The sequence below is a fragment of the Equus caballus genome, chromosome 19 (genome assembly GCF_041296265.1).
Source record: "Equus caballus isolate H_3958 breed thoroughbred chromosome 19, TB-T2T, whole genome shotgun sequence".
Taxonomy (NCBI): Eukaryota; Metazoa; Chordata; class Mammalia; order Perissodactyla; family Equidae; genus Equus; species Equus caballus.
The window spans coordinates 48,511,107-48,527,853 of NC_091702.1; the positions used below are offsets into that span (position 1 = coordinate 48,511,107).

At 37.9% G+C, this 16,747-nt stretch overlaps 1 protein-coding gene across 3 annotated transcripts in view; it reads right to left on the reverse strand.

Annotated features, from left to right (window-relative positions):
• Positions 1 to 324: 324 nt before the first annotated feature.
• Positions 325 to 16,747, reverse strand: part of GTF2E1 (general transcription factor IIE subunit 1) — a 69,813-nt gene continuing 53,390 nt past the window's right edge. For all 3 annotated transcript variants that reach the window (XM_070243730.1, XM_001917233.5, XM_070243729.1), the window contains exons 3-5: positions 10,773 to 10,974; positions 6,781 to 7,022; positions 325 to 2,111 (exon numbers count right to left, since the gene is read on the reverse strand). In XM_070243730.1, the coding sequence (XP_070099831.1) occupies positions 1,687 to 2,111; positions 6,781 to 7,022; positions 10,773 to 10,974 (869 nt within the window). In that variant the 3' untranslated portion in view covers positions 325 to 1,686. The remainder of the gene's footprint in view (positions 2,112 to 6,780; positions 7,023 to 10,772; positions 10,975 to 16,747) is intronic.

Here is a 16,747-nt window from a genome sequence, read left to right on the forward strand (position 1 = left end):
AACAGCAGCTTTAGGAAGTAGAACATGCAAGCTAGATTTAAGAAAAAATAGCAATAAACATTTATTCATTGAAATAAAGAGCTGACAGTTCACCTACAACTATGTTTTAAAACTTAACAGCTAATTACTATTTTATTTAAATGAACTTCTTTCTAGAACTATGAAAGTTTAAAAAACAATGTTTAAAGTTGAATAGCCCCATGTGTACAAGGCAAATATATAAAAGTCATTCTTAAGGCAATTTATTGCCAGAAAAAGTTTAGACCACATACAATTGCATCTATTATTTGAAATATAATCAATAAGAGAAAAAAGTCTGAAACATTTTTTAATGGCAAGAGTATTCATTTTAATTATGCTCCAAGATGTTACAGAGGTGGAAATGAGCAAATTTCAGTCAGTATAAAATAGATTTATTGTCAACATTCAGTCATTAATACAACCCAGGTAAATGAAACATCACTTCATACAAGGCTCAGATACTCTAAAATCTATCTTAACTTCACACACAAATGATAAATACTTAAAAATTACAAAGCAAGGGAAAATATTACAAAAAATACAATTGTTATAGATCCTTGTATGAAATTTCCTCATTTTTGAAGTTCTGCCTTAGGGAATAATACCATGCTACATATCGGAACCAAAAATAAACTATGTTCCTTGAGGTTACAATGCTCAACAATATACTGAATGCACTCTAAAATATCATGTCTGACAAGAACCAAAAGGGAGAAAAAGAAGGCCTTCACTGATGCTGAGAGAAAGAGAGGAGTAATCAACTGTCATATGCTGATTTCTGCTGGAATGGCCTCATTAAACAATTTTTAGCATTGCAGAAGAAGGGAAAAAGGAGACCAGTCTCCGCTTTATATAAACGATTTCCAAATCAGCACAAACTCAGGCAATTCTAAAAGGCACTGCTCCACTCTTCAGCCCTTTACATGAACTCCTTGTCCTATGTCCATGTTTGTTTCTAATTTCTTCATAAGGGTTCACCACACTCTGTTTTCTATCATCCAACATCCAAACCAAAAGTCAATAAGCAAAACAAAAGAATCTACCAGTCAGGTCGGTTCCCAAGACACAAATTTTGGTTTAGATATTGATGATGAGATTTATGCATACCCATCCCACTTCCATACACACTCCACCTCCCCTTACATATTGACTCCATCCTCAATTGTGAGGCAGTATGAAGTTTTAAGATTGTTTTTTCCCTCATCAATGATTTGCCTGTTGGCAAACTGCTTTGGTTGGCAGCAATATCAGGAATTGTCTGGAATGCTTGTAGAATAGACAAAAAGGATGTGATCAGTGAATTACTGTAACCTATTATGGTGGGCTTCTGCAGGCACACAGGAAGAATCTACCTTACAGACTTCCCTCACTCATTCAGAAGGGAGAAAAATGTGTCTTAAAAAGGGAAGAAAAAAGATTAGATAAGGAAATACAGTAAAATATTAATACTGTAATAATAGCAGGAAAAGGAATGCTTATAGCCAACCTACCTTGTTCAGAAGTTTCTGGCATAAAAATCAAACTTTCTCTCCCATTATTCTCTCTGCAAGATTAATAGTTGCTTTACATCAAGAGGATCAGAAAGCCAATAAAAACTTTTCTTCAAAGGTAGGGAGTTTCTTTTTGAAATGAGCATTAGGGAAAGGAGGTAAAGGTAGGGAAAGCTCACTCAAAGAGGTCCTCAAACATGCGTTGTCCCATTGCTATGTATGCTTCCTTCTCCTCTGGTGTCATCTGGGCCACCAGCTCTGGCCGCTGGCTCACTTCACTGTAGGAGAATGGACGGCCAGCCACCATAACAGTGGGGTCATCTGCTACTTCCTCAAACTCATCATCTTCCTCATCCTCTTCCCGATGAGGTGCAGCCACAGCTGCCAGACGGGGTGGGGAGTCATCATCTGACTCACTGGTCTCACTCTCCGAGTCACTGCCATTGGCAGCAGTCACAGGAGCAGCTGCCCCTACTGAGCCCGCCGTGGCAGAGGGGGTCTTCTTCTCATGAATAAGCAGTGCTCGCATGACCTCCTCGTTATCATCCGGCCCTGCACGGCCTTCCTCGCGCTCTTGAAATGCATCTATATCTATGCCACCTGGGACGCAAAACCCAGAAAGTTAATATAAGACATTCCTTTATAACCAATATTTAACATTTTAACATATTATATTTACATACAGGATAACAGTAATAAACAACACAGACTTCACTGGTTCCATTTTTTGAGCTGCTACCCGTAATATATTCAAAATGTTTCTCACAAACTGGAACTTACGTAGCACAATGTTTAAGTACATGGGTTTTAAGAGTAATATAGCCTGGATTTGAATCCTGGCTCTTTCACATACAAGCTGTACCACCTTGGTCAAGTTATGTAGTCTCTAGATTTCAGTACCTTTTTCTGTAAAATGGGGCGATAAAAGCATCTACCTTCTAGGGCTCAGGATAAGAACATATGAAATAATGTTAATGAAGGGCCAAGTATAGTAGCTGGCATAATAAGAAATTAAAACATGGCTCCTCATATTGCTCAGAGTAAAAGCCAAAGGCTCAACAATGGCCTATCAGGTCCTACATCACCTGGAACCCCTCCTGCCCACCTACTGTTTCTTTTCCTTCCCCTTGCTCCTTCTGCTCCAGCCACAGTGGCCTCCATGGTATTCCTTGTACACAACACACATACTCCCACCTCAGGGCCTTTGTACAGTGTGTCCCCTCAGCTTAGGATATTTTTCCTCTAGGTATCATACAGCTAACTTCCTTACATCTTTCACGTCTTTACTCAAATGTCATCTTCTTTTAATTCACCCCCACTCCTATATTCCCAAGGCTCTATTTTTTTCCCCATAGCACTTATTTTCTAATTTAATAAATAACTTACATATAAACTTATGTATATTGTCTTTGTCACCCCCTTTTCCCAGGATGTAGATTCTCCACAACAGATATTTATCTTTTTTATTCAGTGATATATCCCACGTACCTAGAATAGTGCCTATCATTTGTTAGGCACTGAACAAATATTTAATGAATGAGTGAATAAATGCAGTCTTATTTTCCTAAAGCAAACTAAGCGTACTTTGAACTCTTTATAGAAAGGCATCTAGTATCAGGAATGAAGCTTCTCTCACCACACGCCTCCTATCATTTTGTGTACACATCTTGCCTGATATATAGCAGACGAAAAATTTAAGAAAAATATTTGTATTCAGTATTCTGAAAATACTACCAAACATACTGCCATTTAAAATATATAAAAGGATCAAAAGTGTTGTTTGGAACCTGGCTCCTTGATTCAAATCCTGACTCTAATACTCATTAGCTGTGTGATTTTGGCCAAATTACTTCATCTTTCTATGCTTCAATTTTCTCAAGTACGAAAATCAAAAAAAATCATAGCATCTACCTCACTGGATTATTGTGGGGATTAAGTGAATATCTGTGGTGTGCTTAGGATAACCCTAGCACTTAGAATAGTCATCTATCGTCTTCATTATCATCAAGAGAAGGCTCAGAAACGGTCGATTCTGCCTATGAATGAAATGAAAGCATCTTCTCATTAACGCATTAGAATGGATTAGCTGTAACCTTGGACATTTTAGAAAGTATAGAACTCCTGAGGTGAGATATTGGGTAGATAAGACAAAGGGAAACAGGAATTCAGAAGGCGAAAGTTTAAGTCAGAGAAAACAGGCTTTTGATAACACAGATATAAAACTGAGAATTAAAATCAAACTCTACTTTAAAACATTGCCAAAGGCTGAACTTCCTCCCTAGAGCCCTTACTGCCAATGCAGCATTTCAACAGGAAAAGAAAGACAAGGAATGCATACAAGTCTCTAAGGCAATCATCGCTTCTAAAAGAATGTTCTAAATAGCTTAATATTACCAACATATTTTGATTAAGGTTTAAAGTAAAGATAAAATTTGGGGAAAAGCAATTTAGTTTTGTAAACTAAATGAAGTCATATCTAACAGATAAAGGTCTTGAGACATTTGTGGAAAAAGGAATTGTTCTGTTATAGATGAAGACAAGAAATAAAAAATAAAGATAAATGAGCAAATCTCTGGATGGTAGGGTAGAAACACTAGTTTTAGGAACAGTCTTATTTAATAGTTAAATATTACAAAGAAAATGTACACCATGGAATGGTCATGTTCACAGATGATGCTAAGCAATTGTGGGTGCTTAAAGGCCAAGCTGATGGCAAAAAATACATAGAAAGAGCTGAAGGTTGTAAAGTGGGCAGGAAAGTGGCAGATCTAGAGGTCTTTCTCAACTAATGATGGGGTTATGTCCCAATAAATCCATCATAAGTTGAAAATATCATAAGTCAAAAATGCATTTAATACACCTAACCTACTGAATATCATAGCTTAGCCCAGCCTACCTTAAATGTGCTCAGAACATATACATTAGCCTACAGTTGGGCAAAATCATCTAACACAAAGCCTATTTTATAATAAAAGTCTTGAATATCTCATGTAATTTATTGAATACTGTACTGAAACTGAAAAACAAAATGATTGTCTGACTATGGTTGATGTCTGAGTGACGGTCTGGTTGTAAGTGTATTCGTTGTTTACCCTCGTGATCACATGGCTGACTGAGAGCTGCAGCTCGCTGCAACCGCCCAGCATCACAAGAGTATTGTACCACATATTGCTAGCTAGGAAAAGATCAAAATTTAAACTTTGAAGTACAGTTTCTACTGAACGCATATCGCTTTCACACCATCATAAAGCTGAAAAATCCTAAGTCAGACCATCATAGGTCAGGGACCGTCTACTTCTATACTGGCAAAAGAAAATCTGCCTATGGAAAAATAATGTAAAATATACTGAAAGACAGGTCCAAGCTATCAGATACAGGGCAGGAGAAGGTCTGAAAAAATCCCTGCACGTGTCTCCCAAGTTCTTAGTCGTAATATGCTTCCAGAACCAAAGCAACAAAGAGTCAGACAAAAATCAGAAGGATACTGGAAACAAAACTCAGATCATTAACAATAAATCCATGCATGAACAACATGTACTGTTCTGGGCACTAGGTATCAAGTAAAGTATTATATGATGGAAGATGGTCCAGAAAAAGACCATCATCTAATTAAAATAAAACAAAAACTGTGGGTGGAGGTTGCTTGAGGGTAGAGGACTATTTGTAAGGAAAGCAGAATCAAAAGAAATTAGAACTTTCAGTATAGTAATGAGGACATGACTGAAGTCTATAAAATTCTGAAAGATATTAAAAAAAAGTCTGAGGAAAATTAAGTAGGACAAATAAGACTCACTTCACACATTCACTGGATAGAGCCTATTCTACTATCATAAAACTTAAAGACAAATTTAGACACGACAGCAATACTATCCTATTGTATAGAGAAAGAAATATTCACAAAACTAACTTGGGTAGGCTAGACGACTTATTTAAGGCACTTACAGTTGAAATTCTATCATTCAAGGAACTGTAAACATCGAATGTTAAGCTTATGAGTCTAACCATATTTAATATTGGCTAACAATAGTTTTATTTTATTTTATTTTGTTTCTAAGTTCAAAGAAAGGAACGTTCGGTTGCCTCAAGAACAGGCAAGAAGCCAAGTTGGGGAAAACACATCTATTAAATAGTTGACAGTCTAACTACTATATAAACTAAAACAACTTGAATCAAAATAACCAAACATCGTACCCAAGCTAATCAGTGGCAAGGAGGGAGAGTGAAAAATGGTTGCCAAGGAAAACTTTTTCTGATTGGAATTAAAACACCAAAGAGAATCACACTAAAGGTATTACCTGCTTTTACCATCACTACCCAACTCCACACTACTTTTACAATTCTTGGCATACACAGTAAAGAAGTATGAAGGGAAAAGAGGTTAGGAGAAAGGCCAAACAACAACAGTGGTTTTCAATTACTGATGATTCTTTAGCGTTAAAGCAGCATAATCAGGTGATATGCAAGTGATGATACATAACCTGGGAATAGGGGCACACAGATTCCAATGCTGAGGAAACGAATCAGAGGTACAGACTTCCTTTCAGTCCTCCTTCCCAGGTTCTGAGCGATCTTTGTCCAGTCTTAGCCTCCCATTTTCTACATACTCCTAAACCATCATCACCCAAAGTCTTTGAATCCAGTAACTTAAGACTAAAATTTAAAAGGTAAAATCTTGCAGTTCTCAAACTTCTGGTTATTGTGCAATTCTTACCACTTTAGGGCTCACAGAAATTTCTAAAGTCTTCTAGTGTAAAGTTCCATAATTCTTCTTGAATGGTGAGAATCCTTGATTCTCACTCAGGTAATATCTTTTTATATAATTCAGGCAGCACAAACTCCTTGGTATTTATGAAGAAACAACATAAGAAATTTGGTCTAGTGTATAGTTACGGCTCCCAATTCAGAGAAATAAAACTGCAGGTAAGTTAGGGCAACAGAAGAATAAAGAAGAGGTGAATTTGGCCACCTTGAACACAATAGCACTTTTCTAAGAAATTAGGATAAATAGATAGTAATTTCTGAAATTTAAAAATGGAGATTTAAAAAGCTATTTGTTATTTCAACTAAGTTGAAGGATAATACAAGTATATTGGTTGGTTTTAATGCTTATTGCTCAATTTCTTACTTCCTAGTATTATGCAATTGTTTCGTAAAACAGATACAGTGGATTACCAATAAAACTAAGAATTGCCCAGGCAATTTCCCATTAAGTCAGGTTCATTTTCTACTGAACCCAAGTCATATTCATTTTACTGACTTCTACTCTTACCTTCCTTCATCTCTTCAGAGCTATATGCTCCTTGGACAGTGCTTTCTCTCAACCAAATGGGTCTCTCTTTGGCAGACTTGCCCTCCAATGAGGCTCGATGAAGATCTTCCTGGTCATCCATGTTAATGACAACATTCTGAGTGTATAAGTCCTCATAGGAGGGACCTTTGGTGGCCCATGCTTCCCGGTGGTGCCCACCTGCCAGGCCAGCAGATCCAGTGGTAGCTGCTGCACGGTCCTTGCTATATAAAAAGATTAGAGGACAGGAAGAAGAAAAATTAAAGTCTTGGTGTTGGAAAAATAGGGCAGCTGGGGAGGTGAATACTAAAGTATTACAAATAAATGCTATGTAGCAATCATGCTTTAACAATTCTGAGAAACCTCTCTCATACCTCAAGGAGAAAGTTGAATGGGTTAGAAGAACATGGCATATTTATATTTAAGTTCCTGGATCCTCTGGTGTGTATAAATGACGAAGGTTTTATAGTTTAAGATGTTTCAATAAATCTACTTAGGGAGAGGAGAATGATATGGTGACATAATCCATAACCCAAAATCTCTCCCAGTCACATCTTTCATGAGTATTTTGTTTAAAAAACAAAACAAGCAAAACAAAATGCATTACATTTTTAAAAGCATTCTCTCAGCTCAACCCAGAATAAGTCAAAGCGGTTTTGTGCACTTTTCTCTTTGGTGTGCTGGGAAGCTAGAAAAGTATTCTACAAAGCCAGACCTCAACTTAGAGTTAACGCTTTTCTCCTGCTACTCACCAAAAAAGGCATATCCCTATGCACAGATCAGACTCTTTTCTACTGCGTTGTGTTCTTCCATCCCTGCACCTACACCGACTCTCCAGGTCCACCCCCAACCATTATCTCTACCCTGCAGTAACCATGATCTAATTCTCAGTCTATTTTGTTTTGCTTTTTACTGCTACTACCCATGATCTTCTTAGCTTGTTCCAGGCCTGCTCATTCCTTGTATGTTGCCTCATTTCTAGGAGTTAAGTCAAGTTTTCAGTCTTTCTGCTGCTCCCCCGTTTTATCTGCTTGTTTCACTTTCAATCTGTTCTACATTCTTTTGACTATACCCCATTCTCTGTGTGTTTAAGCTCATGCCTTGTCTTTCTCTGCCTGCTACTGATGCTTTCTGCATCAACTTCTGTGCATGACTCTCCCTCCCTCTCTGTTTACACAGCTACGTTTTATCCCATAAACTATCTTTTTTTCATAAACGACCTGATCTGTCTCCATACCTTTTGCTGTGTTCCTTTCAGTCACTGGCTGACTCTCGTGGCCCCATGTTTCTCCTTTACTTCTCTTCCATTCTTCTCTAAATCTTTTCCGTGGATCCTGGACTGTTTCCTAAGTGGAGCCTGTCTCATTTTGAGCCTAACCAATACTTCTTCACTTGTTTTTATGTTCTGTACCACTTCTCTCTCTCAGAAGTCGTTCACTATTTTTCCTTCTTTTTGGTTCAACTTCATTTCTACTTACTCCATTGCTCTTCCTGGCCCACTTTTACCTACTTGAGCCTTCTGCCTCATGCTTAGTTGAGATTTCTCTGTATATATCTCTGCCCATGTATCTGATTGGCCCCTTACATCTCTCCCTGAGAGCACTGTGTCTCTCTCTGACCATCCTCTGTAGGTAACCCTGGGCTTATCCCATCCTTCCTGCTCTGCCTCTGGATCTCTACAGGCCCACTGCCATCAAGTGCTATTTTTGCTATCAAGAAATGTGCTCTCTCCAGTTGTCCAATCCATGCCAATCCAGTCATTTAATCCATGCCTGCCAGCTATCGCCTCCAGCTATACCCAGGGCTGCTTTGGAAACCATCCCTTCCCATCACCTCTGTACCAGTTATTTGCTCTCCTACTCTGAGTCTAAGTCTACGAGGCATCTCTCTGTACCCAATCCATCTATTTGTCTTGCTATATTAAAGTTTTATCCTGCAGCTGCAAGTAACTGGTCTCTTTCTACCTTTTATTTCTTTCTGCATTCATCTAATGTCTTTTTCATGATTTACTAGGTTTGTCTCAATTTAATCTTTTTCTGTCCCTAGTCATTCTCTTTCTATCTTCTACCTGTCCCATGTTGTCTTCCAAAAGGCTGTTGTCTCTGTCTTCACTATAATCTGCCTACACTGGTGGAAGTTGGCTTTTTGAATTCTGGTCTCCTTCAAGCATTCACTTCTCTTTCTCTTCTCTTCTCTCCTGGCCTGATCTGTATTTATGTGTTTCTGTGTTTGCTCTACATTCTGAGTCTCTCCTCTCTCACTCGGTTGTCTCTGTGACTCCTTTTACTATCTCTACTATCCTCAGCCAACATCCTTATCTTGTGCCAAGCTTGCTCTATATGCCTGTCTTCCCCCAAATGTGTCTCCCTGAGCTAACCATACACCTTTTCTGTCTCTTTCCACCAATGTTTCTCTAGTTCTGACCTGGCCAACTACATCCTTGTCCTTAGCTGTCTGTCTCCCCTTCATCCAGACTCTTAAATGAGTCCTCACTCTCTCTGAAGTTACTCTGTTTCTCTCCGTATATAACCTTGAACACATAGTTTTCATCTACGCTCCATCTTTAGCATTAACTCTGAAGACTATCTTCTGAAGGTTAGCAAGAATTTGGTACTTTGAGAACAACAACAAGAGTAGAGATAAAGGACAGGACAATTAAAATAAATGTTAGCACAAGACGACTTTTAAAAGTCTTTTGTTTTTAGTACTCCATCATAGAAACTCAAGACTGGTTTTATTCCAGTTTGAGGCAAGAGAGATTTGACCACAAGTCAAACAAATTTTAAAATTTGGAAGAATATTTTTAGAAAGATATTTTTAACTATGGAGAGTTCACTACATAGATTTTATTTCTACTCTTACCACAGATAAAGACAAATCTAAATCACCAGCAAATGTTATACTAAAGAAAATCTAGGGCCAGCCCCAGTGGCCTAGTGGTTAAGTTTGGCATGCTCTGCTTCAGAGGCCCAGGTTCAGTTCCCAGGCACAGAGCTATACCACTTGTCTGTCAATGGCCAGGCTGTGGCAGCAGCTCACATACAAAAGAGCAGAAGATTGGCAACAGATGTTAGCTCAGGGTGAATCTTCCTCAGCAAAAAAAAAGGAAGAAAAAAAATCTACATGAGAAACACCCAGTTTCACTCCTTCTGTATATTTAAGTTTCTTCTATAAAGAGAACGTCTCTTAAAGATGACAAAAGTGACAATTCAGTTTTGAATCTTTTTCTATTATTTTAAAAATTCTAGAACTTCTAAAAGATACAACCCTTCTCAGGGTAAGGGAAGACTATTATTTCAAAACTAAAATTTTAAAGATCTTTAAGGTGAGTATTAAATAAGATATAATGGAAAAAGCAAGGAATTCCATTGAAGAAAGATAGGAAGACTTTAAATAGCACCAACAGGTTGGCTTGCTGAAAGGCCAACAGTTCTCTGCAATTCAAACATTAGGGTACAGTGATAAAAATAGGGAGCCATAGTTAGAAGTATTTACCCACAGGTAACACCAACTATGTTTCACTTTCAAGGAAGTTGCACTGAAAACTAAGGCAGGCAAGAAATGTGTGGTTAAAATACTTTAAAAACAAAAAAAAGCGAATGCTGTATCCCTTAAAGAACTTCAGCCCCCAGAAGTTGGCTAGGAAAATTCAAATATCCCCAAGAGGTACAACCAATTTAGGATTAGCTAACAATTGGCTGAGTTGCAGCAGGCCCAAGCAGAGTGAGTACTTGAAGTCAAATCTGACTATTTAAAGATTTTTGCCTAAGGCCCACACTGTTCTGCATTCAGTATAAATTTCATCACAGGCACAAGTTAGTAAGACGTGTGTGGCAGAGCTTAGAATCCATGTAACATTATAGTATTTAGTCTCCTGGTAAATTACTTACCCACTCCTGCTCTCCAAAGTACAGGTAGTTAAAACAAGGGCGAGCTTCAAAGTGTTTTTGGTAAGACACAAGGCCTACACTCACCTCTGTTTCAGGGCTGGTATTTCTGTGGGTTCTGGCTCAAGTATTTCATAGGCCAAGTTCACATCCTCTGTCTCCCGAAGCAATGCATAAATGGGCTCAATTTGTTCATTAAACCTTGCCAGAAGAGTGCGTGCATCTTTTTTGGGCATTGCTGATTCATCTTCTTCTACCTCTGTATGGCAAAAAGTACAGCGGAAAGTTCCTACAGAGAAAAAAATAGTCTCATGTCAGGCAAGAGAAATCCTTTAGCGAATAGTTGATATCTCCACTCCTCCTCTGACAAGTTATTACTAAAACTTTCAAATATACAGAAAAGTTGAAAGAACTTTATAGTAAACATCTATGTGCCCACCATCGAGATTCTACAATTAATAGTTTGCTATATTTATCACATTTCTATCTACCTATCACTTTTTGATGCATTTCAAAGTAATTTCACCACTAACTGTGACATAGCAAACAGTTTTTTTTTTTGACCATTTTTTTTTATTGAGTTATTGATAGGTTACAATCTTGTGAAATTTCAGTTGTACATTAATGTTTGTCAGTCATGTTGTAGGTGCACCACTTCACCCTTTGTGCCCACCCCCCACCCCACCTTTCCCCTGGTATCCACTAAACTGTTCTTAGTCCATAATTTTAAATTCCTCATATGAGTGGAGTCATACACAGATTATTCTTCTCTCGCTGGCTTATTTCACTTAACATAATTCTCTCAAGGTCCATCCATGTTATTGCAAATGGAATGATTTTGTTCTGTTTTGCAGCTGAGTAGTATTCCATTGTATATATGTACCACATCTTCTTTATCCATTCGTCTGTTGCTGGACACTTAGGTTGCTTCCACGTCTTGGCTATTGTAAACAGTGCTGCAATAAACATTGGGGTGCATAGGACTTTTGGGATTGCTGACTTCAAGCTCTTTGGATAAATACCCAGTAGTGGGATGGCTGGATCGTATGGTAGTTCTATTTTTAATTTTTTGAGGAATCTCCATACTGTTTTCCATAGTGGCTGCACCAGTTTGCATTCCTACCAGCAGTGTATGAGGGTTCCTTTTTCTCCGCAACCTCTCCAACATTTGTTGCTATTAGTTTTAGATATTTTTGTCATTTTAACGGGTGTAAGGTGACATCTTAGTGTAGTTTTGATTTGCATTTCCCTGATGATCAGCGATGATGAGCATCTTTTCATGTGCCTATTGGCCATCAGTATATCTTCTTTGGAGAAATGTCTGTTCACGTCTCCAGCCCATTTTTTGATTGGGTTGTTTGATGTTTTGTTGTTGAGTTGCAAGAGTTCTTTATATATTATGGATATTAAGCCTTTGTCAGATATATGACTTGCAAATATTTTTTCCCAGTTAGTGGGTTGTTTTTTTGTTTCAATCCTGTTTTCATTTGCCTTGAAGAAGCTCTTTAATCTGATGAAGTCCCATTTGTTTATTCTTTCTATTGTTTCCCTTCTCTGAGAAGGCATGGTGTCCGAAAAGATCCTTTTAATACTGATGTCAAAGAGTGTACTGCCTACGTTTTCTTCCAGAAGCCTTATGGTTTCGGGTCTCACCTTTAGGTCTTTGATCCATTTTGAGTTTATTTTGGTGAATGGTGAAAAAGAATGGTCAATTTTCATTCCTTTACATGTGGCTTTCCAGTTTTCCCAGCACCATTTGTTGAAAAGACTTTCTTTTCTCCATTGTATGCCCTCAGCTCCTTTGTCAAAGATAAGCTGTCCATAGATGTGTGGTTTTATTTCTGGGCTTTCAATTCTGTTCCATTGATCTGTGCACCTGTTTTTGTACCAGTACCATGCATAGCAAACAGTTTTTAATCATATTTCTAACATTTAACTTATTTTAACTTAAAACCAAATTCTTTATAGCTTCCCATTGAAACTTGCACCTTTTCCCAACAGCCTTCCTTTTGTATATGACACATTAGGGTCTACATTATGGGGAAAGCCAAATAAACACCTAAAACCAAGTCCTTAGTCATCCTGTACGTTGTTTCAAGGCGATTTCCTCAAACTTACTAATTATTTCTCTCTAAACAAATTTAATTCAATCCATTTCCAAAATTAAAGTTCAGAAGCCTTTATTGTTCTTATTTCTATATCCCTCACATTCAACTTGTAACTAAATTGTGGTAATTCCTTAGAAACATCTCAGATTTTTCACTTCTACTATCATTTCACTAATCTGGGCCACCATTACTTAGCCTGAAATAGCTTCCTCAATCTGGTCTTTGAACCCCTAGGTTCTCCTTCTCCAATTCCAAGTGTCCTATCGCACCATTTTTATCATCTTATCCCCTGCTCTAAAGTCCATCTGGTAACTGAATTCCTAAAGTCCACGGCATCAAATCTAAATTTCGCATCCTAACATTCAAGACCCTATATAATTTGGCCCAAAAACATCATAAACACAGTCCTTTACCTGTCAAGTAGATTCAAACATTTGAGAGATGATATACTAGACATTACTATTTATCTTATTTGTATACTGCTTTCTGTTTCTAAAACGCTTCTATGCACACTTTTCAATCCTTATACCAAGCCTGGAAAGAGGCTTTGAGGAGTTTTGTGATTTGTCCAAAAACGTGTAGCCAATTAAAAAAACGTAACAAGAGCAGCTATTATATACCGAGTGCTTACTAAGTACCAAGTATCACCAACCGTCTGAGGCTGGTATTATTGTCCATTTAAATCTGCAAAATACAGAGGTTCTAAGGGGTTAAGTAATTTGCTCAAGATCATACAACTAGTAATTGGGGAAGGAGGCAGGACTCAAACCTAAAACATTATGCTGAAACTCACACTCTTAAAATTACTTAACAGTCTACCTCTCTAGCCCCTCTTGGATCTCCAGTTTGGTTCTTATTCCCAATGCCAGGGATAGGCATCCTTCCTTTCTAACCCAATTTACCTGAGGGATTGAAAGAGATCATACAATACTTAGTGCCTGGCACACTGTGAGAACACAAACATTTAGCTTTAAAAAGCCCCATATATGATTGATACATAACCCCACCCCCTAACCCGTCTTCCCCAGGTAAGGAATAAACAAACTAAGCATCTCTACCGCAACATAACAAGAGATCCTACTGATATATTTCAAGCAGAATAAGTTTCTTTACTGCTTCTCACATATAAACAGCCAACACCATGTAAATTCTTTGTTCATATACCTTGTCTAAAATACACTTGATCCATCTTCCTGCTGTCCAAATGCTACCTAATCTTTTATATCTGTTCCAAATAAGTGAGAAAGATAGAGAAAAACAGCCCTTCACAGGTAGGAGGTGGCCCAGCACGTGTAGCTAGGCTGTGATGATTTCTGTCAAACAGATTCTCACAGATCACCCATATCAGATAAGGTCCTCTGTGACCATGATGGAAGTGAGGCAACACCAAGCCAGTTTGAGTCTGAATCTGTCTGAGTACAGACAAAAGCAAGGTCTCTGTACAACTAAAAAGAATCGCAGCTAACACGAATGACTGATGCTGCTTTAACGATTGCAGTTTTAGCCTTGTCCTCTTCCTCTTATCTCCTAGATAAGATTTATTAAGATATCCAATCACAGAATTATCCTCACTTCTTGACAACACCCAACCCAGAGCAAACCCCCACCATGTCCCTGAATCCTCCCCAAAATTACCTAACAAATAACCAAATTCTCTAAGTCTGTCCAGTACAGTCTTACTGAGACAGTCCATGGTTCCCCATGCTTCCCCTGCTACAGAAAGCATCAGTAAAGCCCTCTTTGTTGACTACGGGCACGTACCTGATGGTCTTTACTAACAGGCATTGACATACAGATTCTAGCTTGACCAACTTGAGAAGGATACTATTTACCAAAATAAAGAAAGAAAGGAAGAACAAGTTCTATTTTCTTCATGTGGAAAAGATATAAAGTTGGTTTAGATATCTGAATCCACGTTGCCCACTGGCCATCAAAATGGCTATGTGAGAAGCCAAATTATTACAACTGCTTAGAGCTCAAGAGTGGAATTTGGACTAGAAATTTTTATATGAAAATCAACAACATATAGATGGTAACTGAAGCCATAAAGTAGATCAGAGCATCCAAAGAGATTAAGAGTGAGAAGAATTGGTAGTCAAGGTAAAAACCCAAGGAAAGAGGAATCGTTGAGACAGAAATGGTACAACCAGAGGGATAGGAAAGTGTTTCAAAGAAGAAATGGTATGGTGTTAATTTTTCAAAGTCAACAAGAATTGAAAACCAGTTTTTACATTTAGTAACAAACAGTAATTAGTGACCTTGACTACAGAGGTTTTAGCTGGTATGCCATCTTATTCTCTAACTATTCCAGGCTGCCTCAGCCTCTTCTCTTCAATGGCAATAAGGAATATAATCCACATGGGAGTTAAAAAATAAATCATATAAAGTAAGGTCTAAATCAGCTCTTGGATACCTGAATTAAGAAAACACACTGATGTGGGACTTATGTTGACTGCTGAAAGATGGGTACTTACAGAGACTGTCAATGAGAACTGGAGAATACTACAGAGAAGTTATCTAATTCAGTAGTTTTCAAAATTATTTTTAAAGGAAGACATCCCATTCCTTAAGTGAAGAAATACCTAACATATAAACTAAAAGCAAGTGCTCTGGTTGGACCACAGAAAGACAGCTAAGACAAAGAGCAACACTAACAATCCTTTCAATGTGTCTTCAAAACATTACAAACCAGCCTCCTCTTGATCCGGGATCACCACAAAAATAAAGCACGTAAGCATTCTGGAGTTCAAAGAAGGAATATGACTTCTAGCTGAGGGCACTAGGGAAGGTTTATGGAGAAGGTGTGCCTTTTGAGGTAGAAGAAAAGCAGTTGTTACAGAGATCAAGGAAAGGTGGAAGAGGAAAGGACATTCTAGATCATTATAAGAGAAGTAGGTAGCTGAAAATAATGCTAAACTGCAATTTCATTCTAGTAGGAATATGGTTATGAAAAAGAACGGTAAAAAATGGAATTAATAGGATAAACTAGGGTGGTCATAAGTGGGTCTTGAATGCCAAGCTTCATTTTGACTTCATTCTTTAGTAATAGGAAAGTGAAAGATTTTGGGAAAGAACATGAGGTCATCAAAACTAATATTTATAAGTATTGATCTGCCTTAGTGGCTTGAGGTGGTCTTCCAATAAGCCAGTTCTTAACTGAGTGTTTGCATAAAATTACTAGCAGAATTTTTAATTATACTCAGGCCCCACCCCAGAGATGCTGATTCAGTAAGTCTCGAATGGGCCAGGAATGCAAATTTTAAAAGTCCCACAAGGAATTCTAATGTACACCCCTGGTGGAGACCTGTTGTTAAGTAATCAATATAATAAATATCCCAACTCTTCTTGTAACTAGACCACTCTGTACTAAGTAGCGTGCACAGAATACACTGCTGAAGTATGAGAAGAAACTGGAATTGAAACTCAGAGCTCTGTACCATCTTTCCCTTCCCACACATAAGACTAAGAAGGCAAAAACTGGAAATGGTGAATCCAAGCCACATAAAGGAGAACACGCAAGCTAGATCTAAGGATGTGGCAGCAAGGAGAAAATGAAGGCTACAAAGATTCTTTAGGCAAAGTTTGACAAATGATGGGATTAGGAGAAAAAAGGTTCAATGATAACACATTCGTTTGATTATCTACATTCACAAACTACAAAAGAACTGAGAAAGCTAATTCAAAAATATTCCCATGTGTTCTTCACAGCCAAGTCTGTGCCAATAGTATTATCTAAATCTGACATACAGGGGAATAAAGACTCAGAGAGGTTAAATTTACCAGGTCATAACTTAAAAACAAAAATCACCAGCCTCGATGCAAATATAAATCTTTCTGACTCAAAAAACTAAATTCACTGTATCATCCTGAATTCCACATCCCTTTCCCAACCTCCTATCATCCCTGCCAGCTCCAGTGTAGCAAACTTCCCCCATGTATAAACATAGGCTCTAC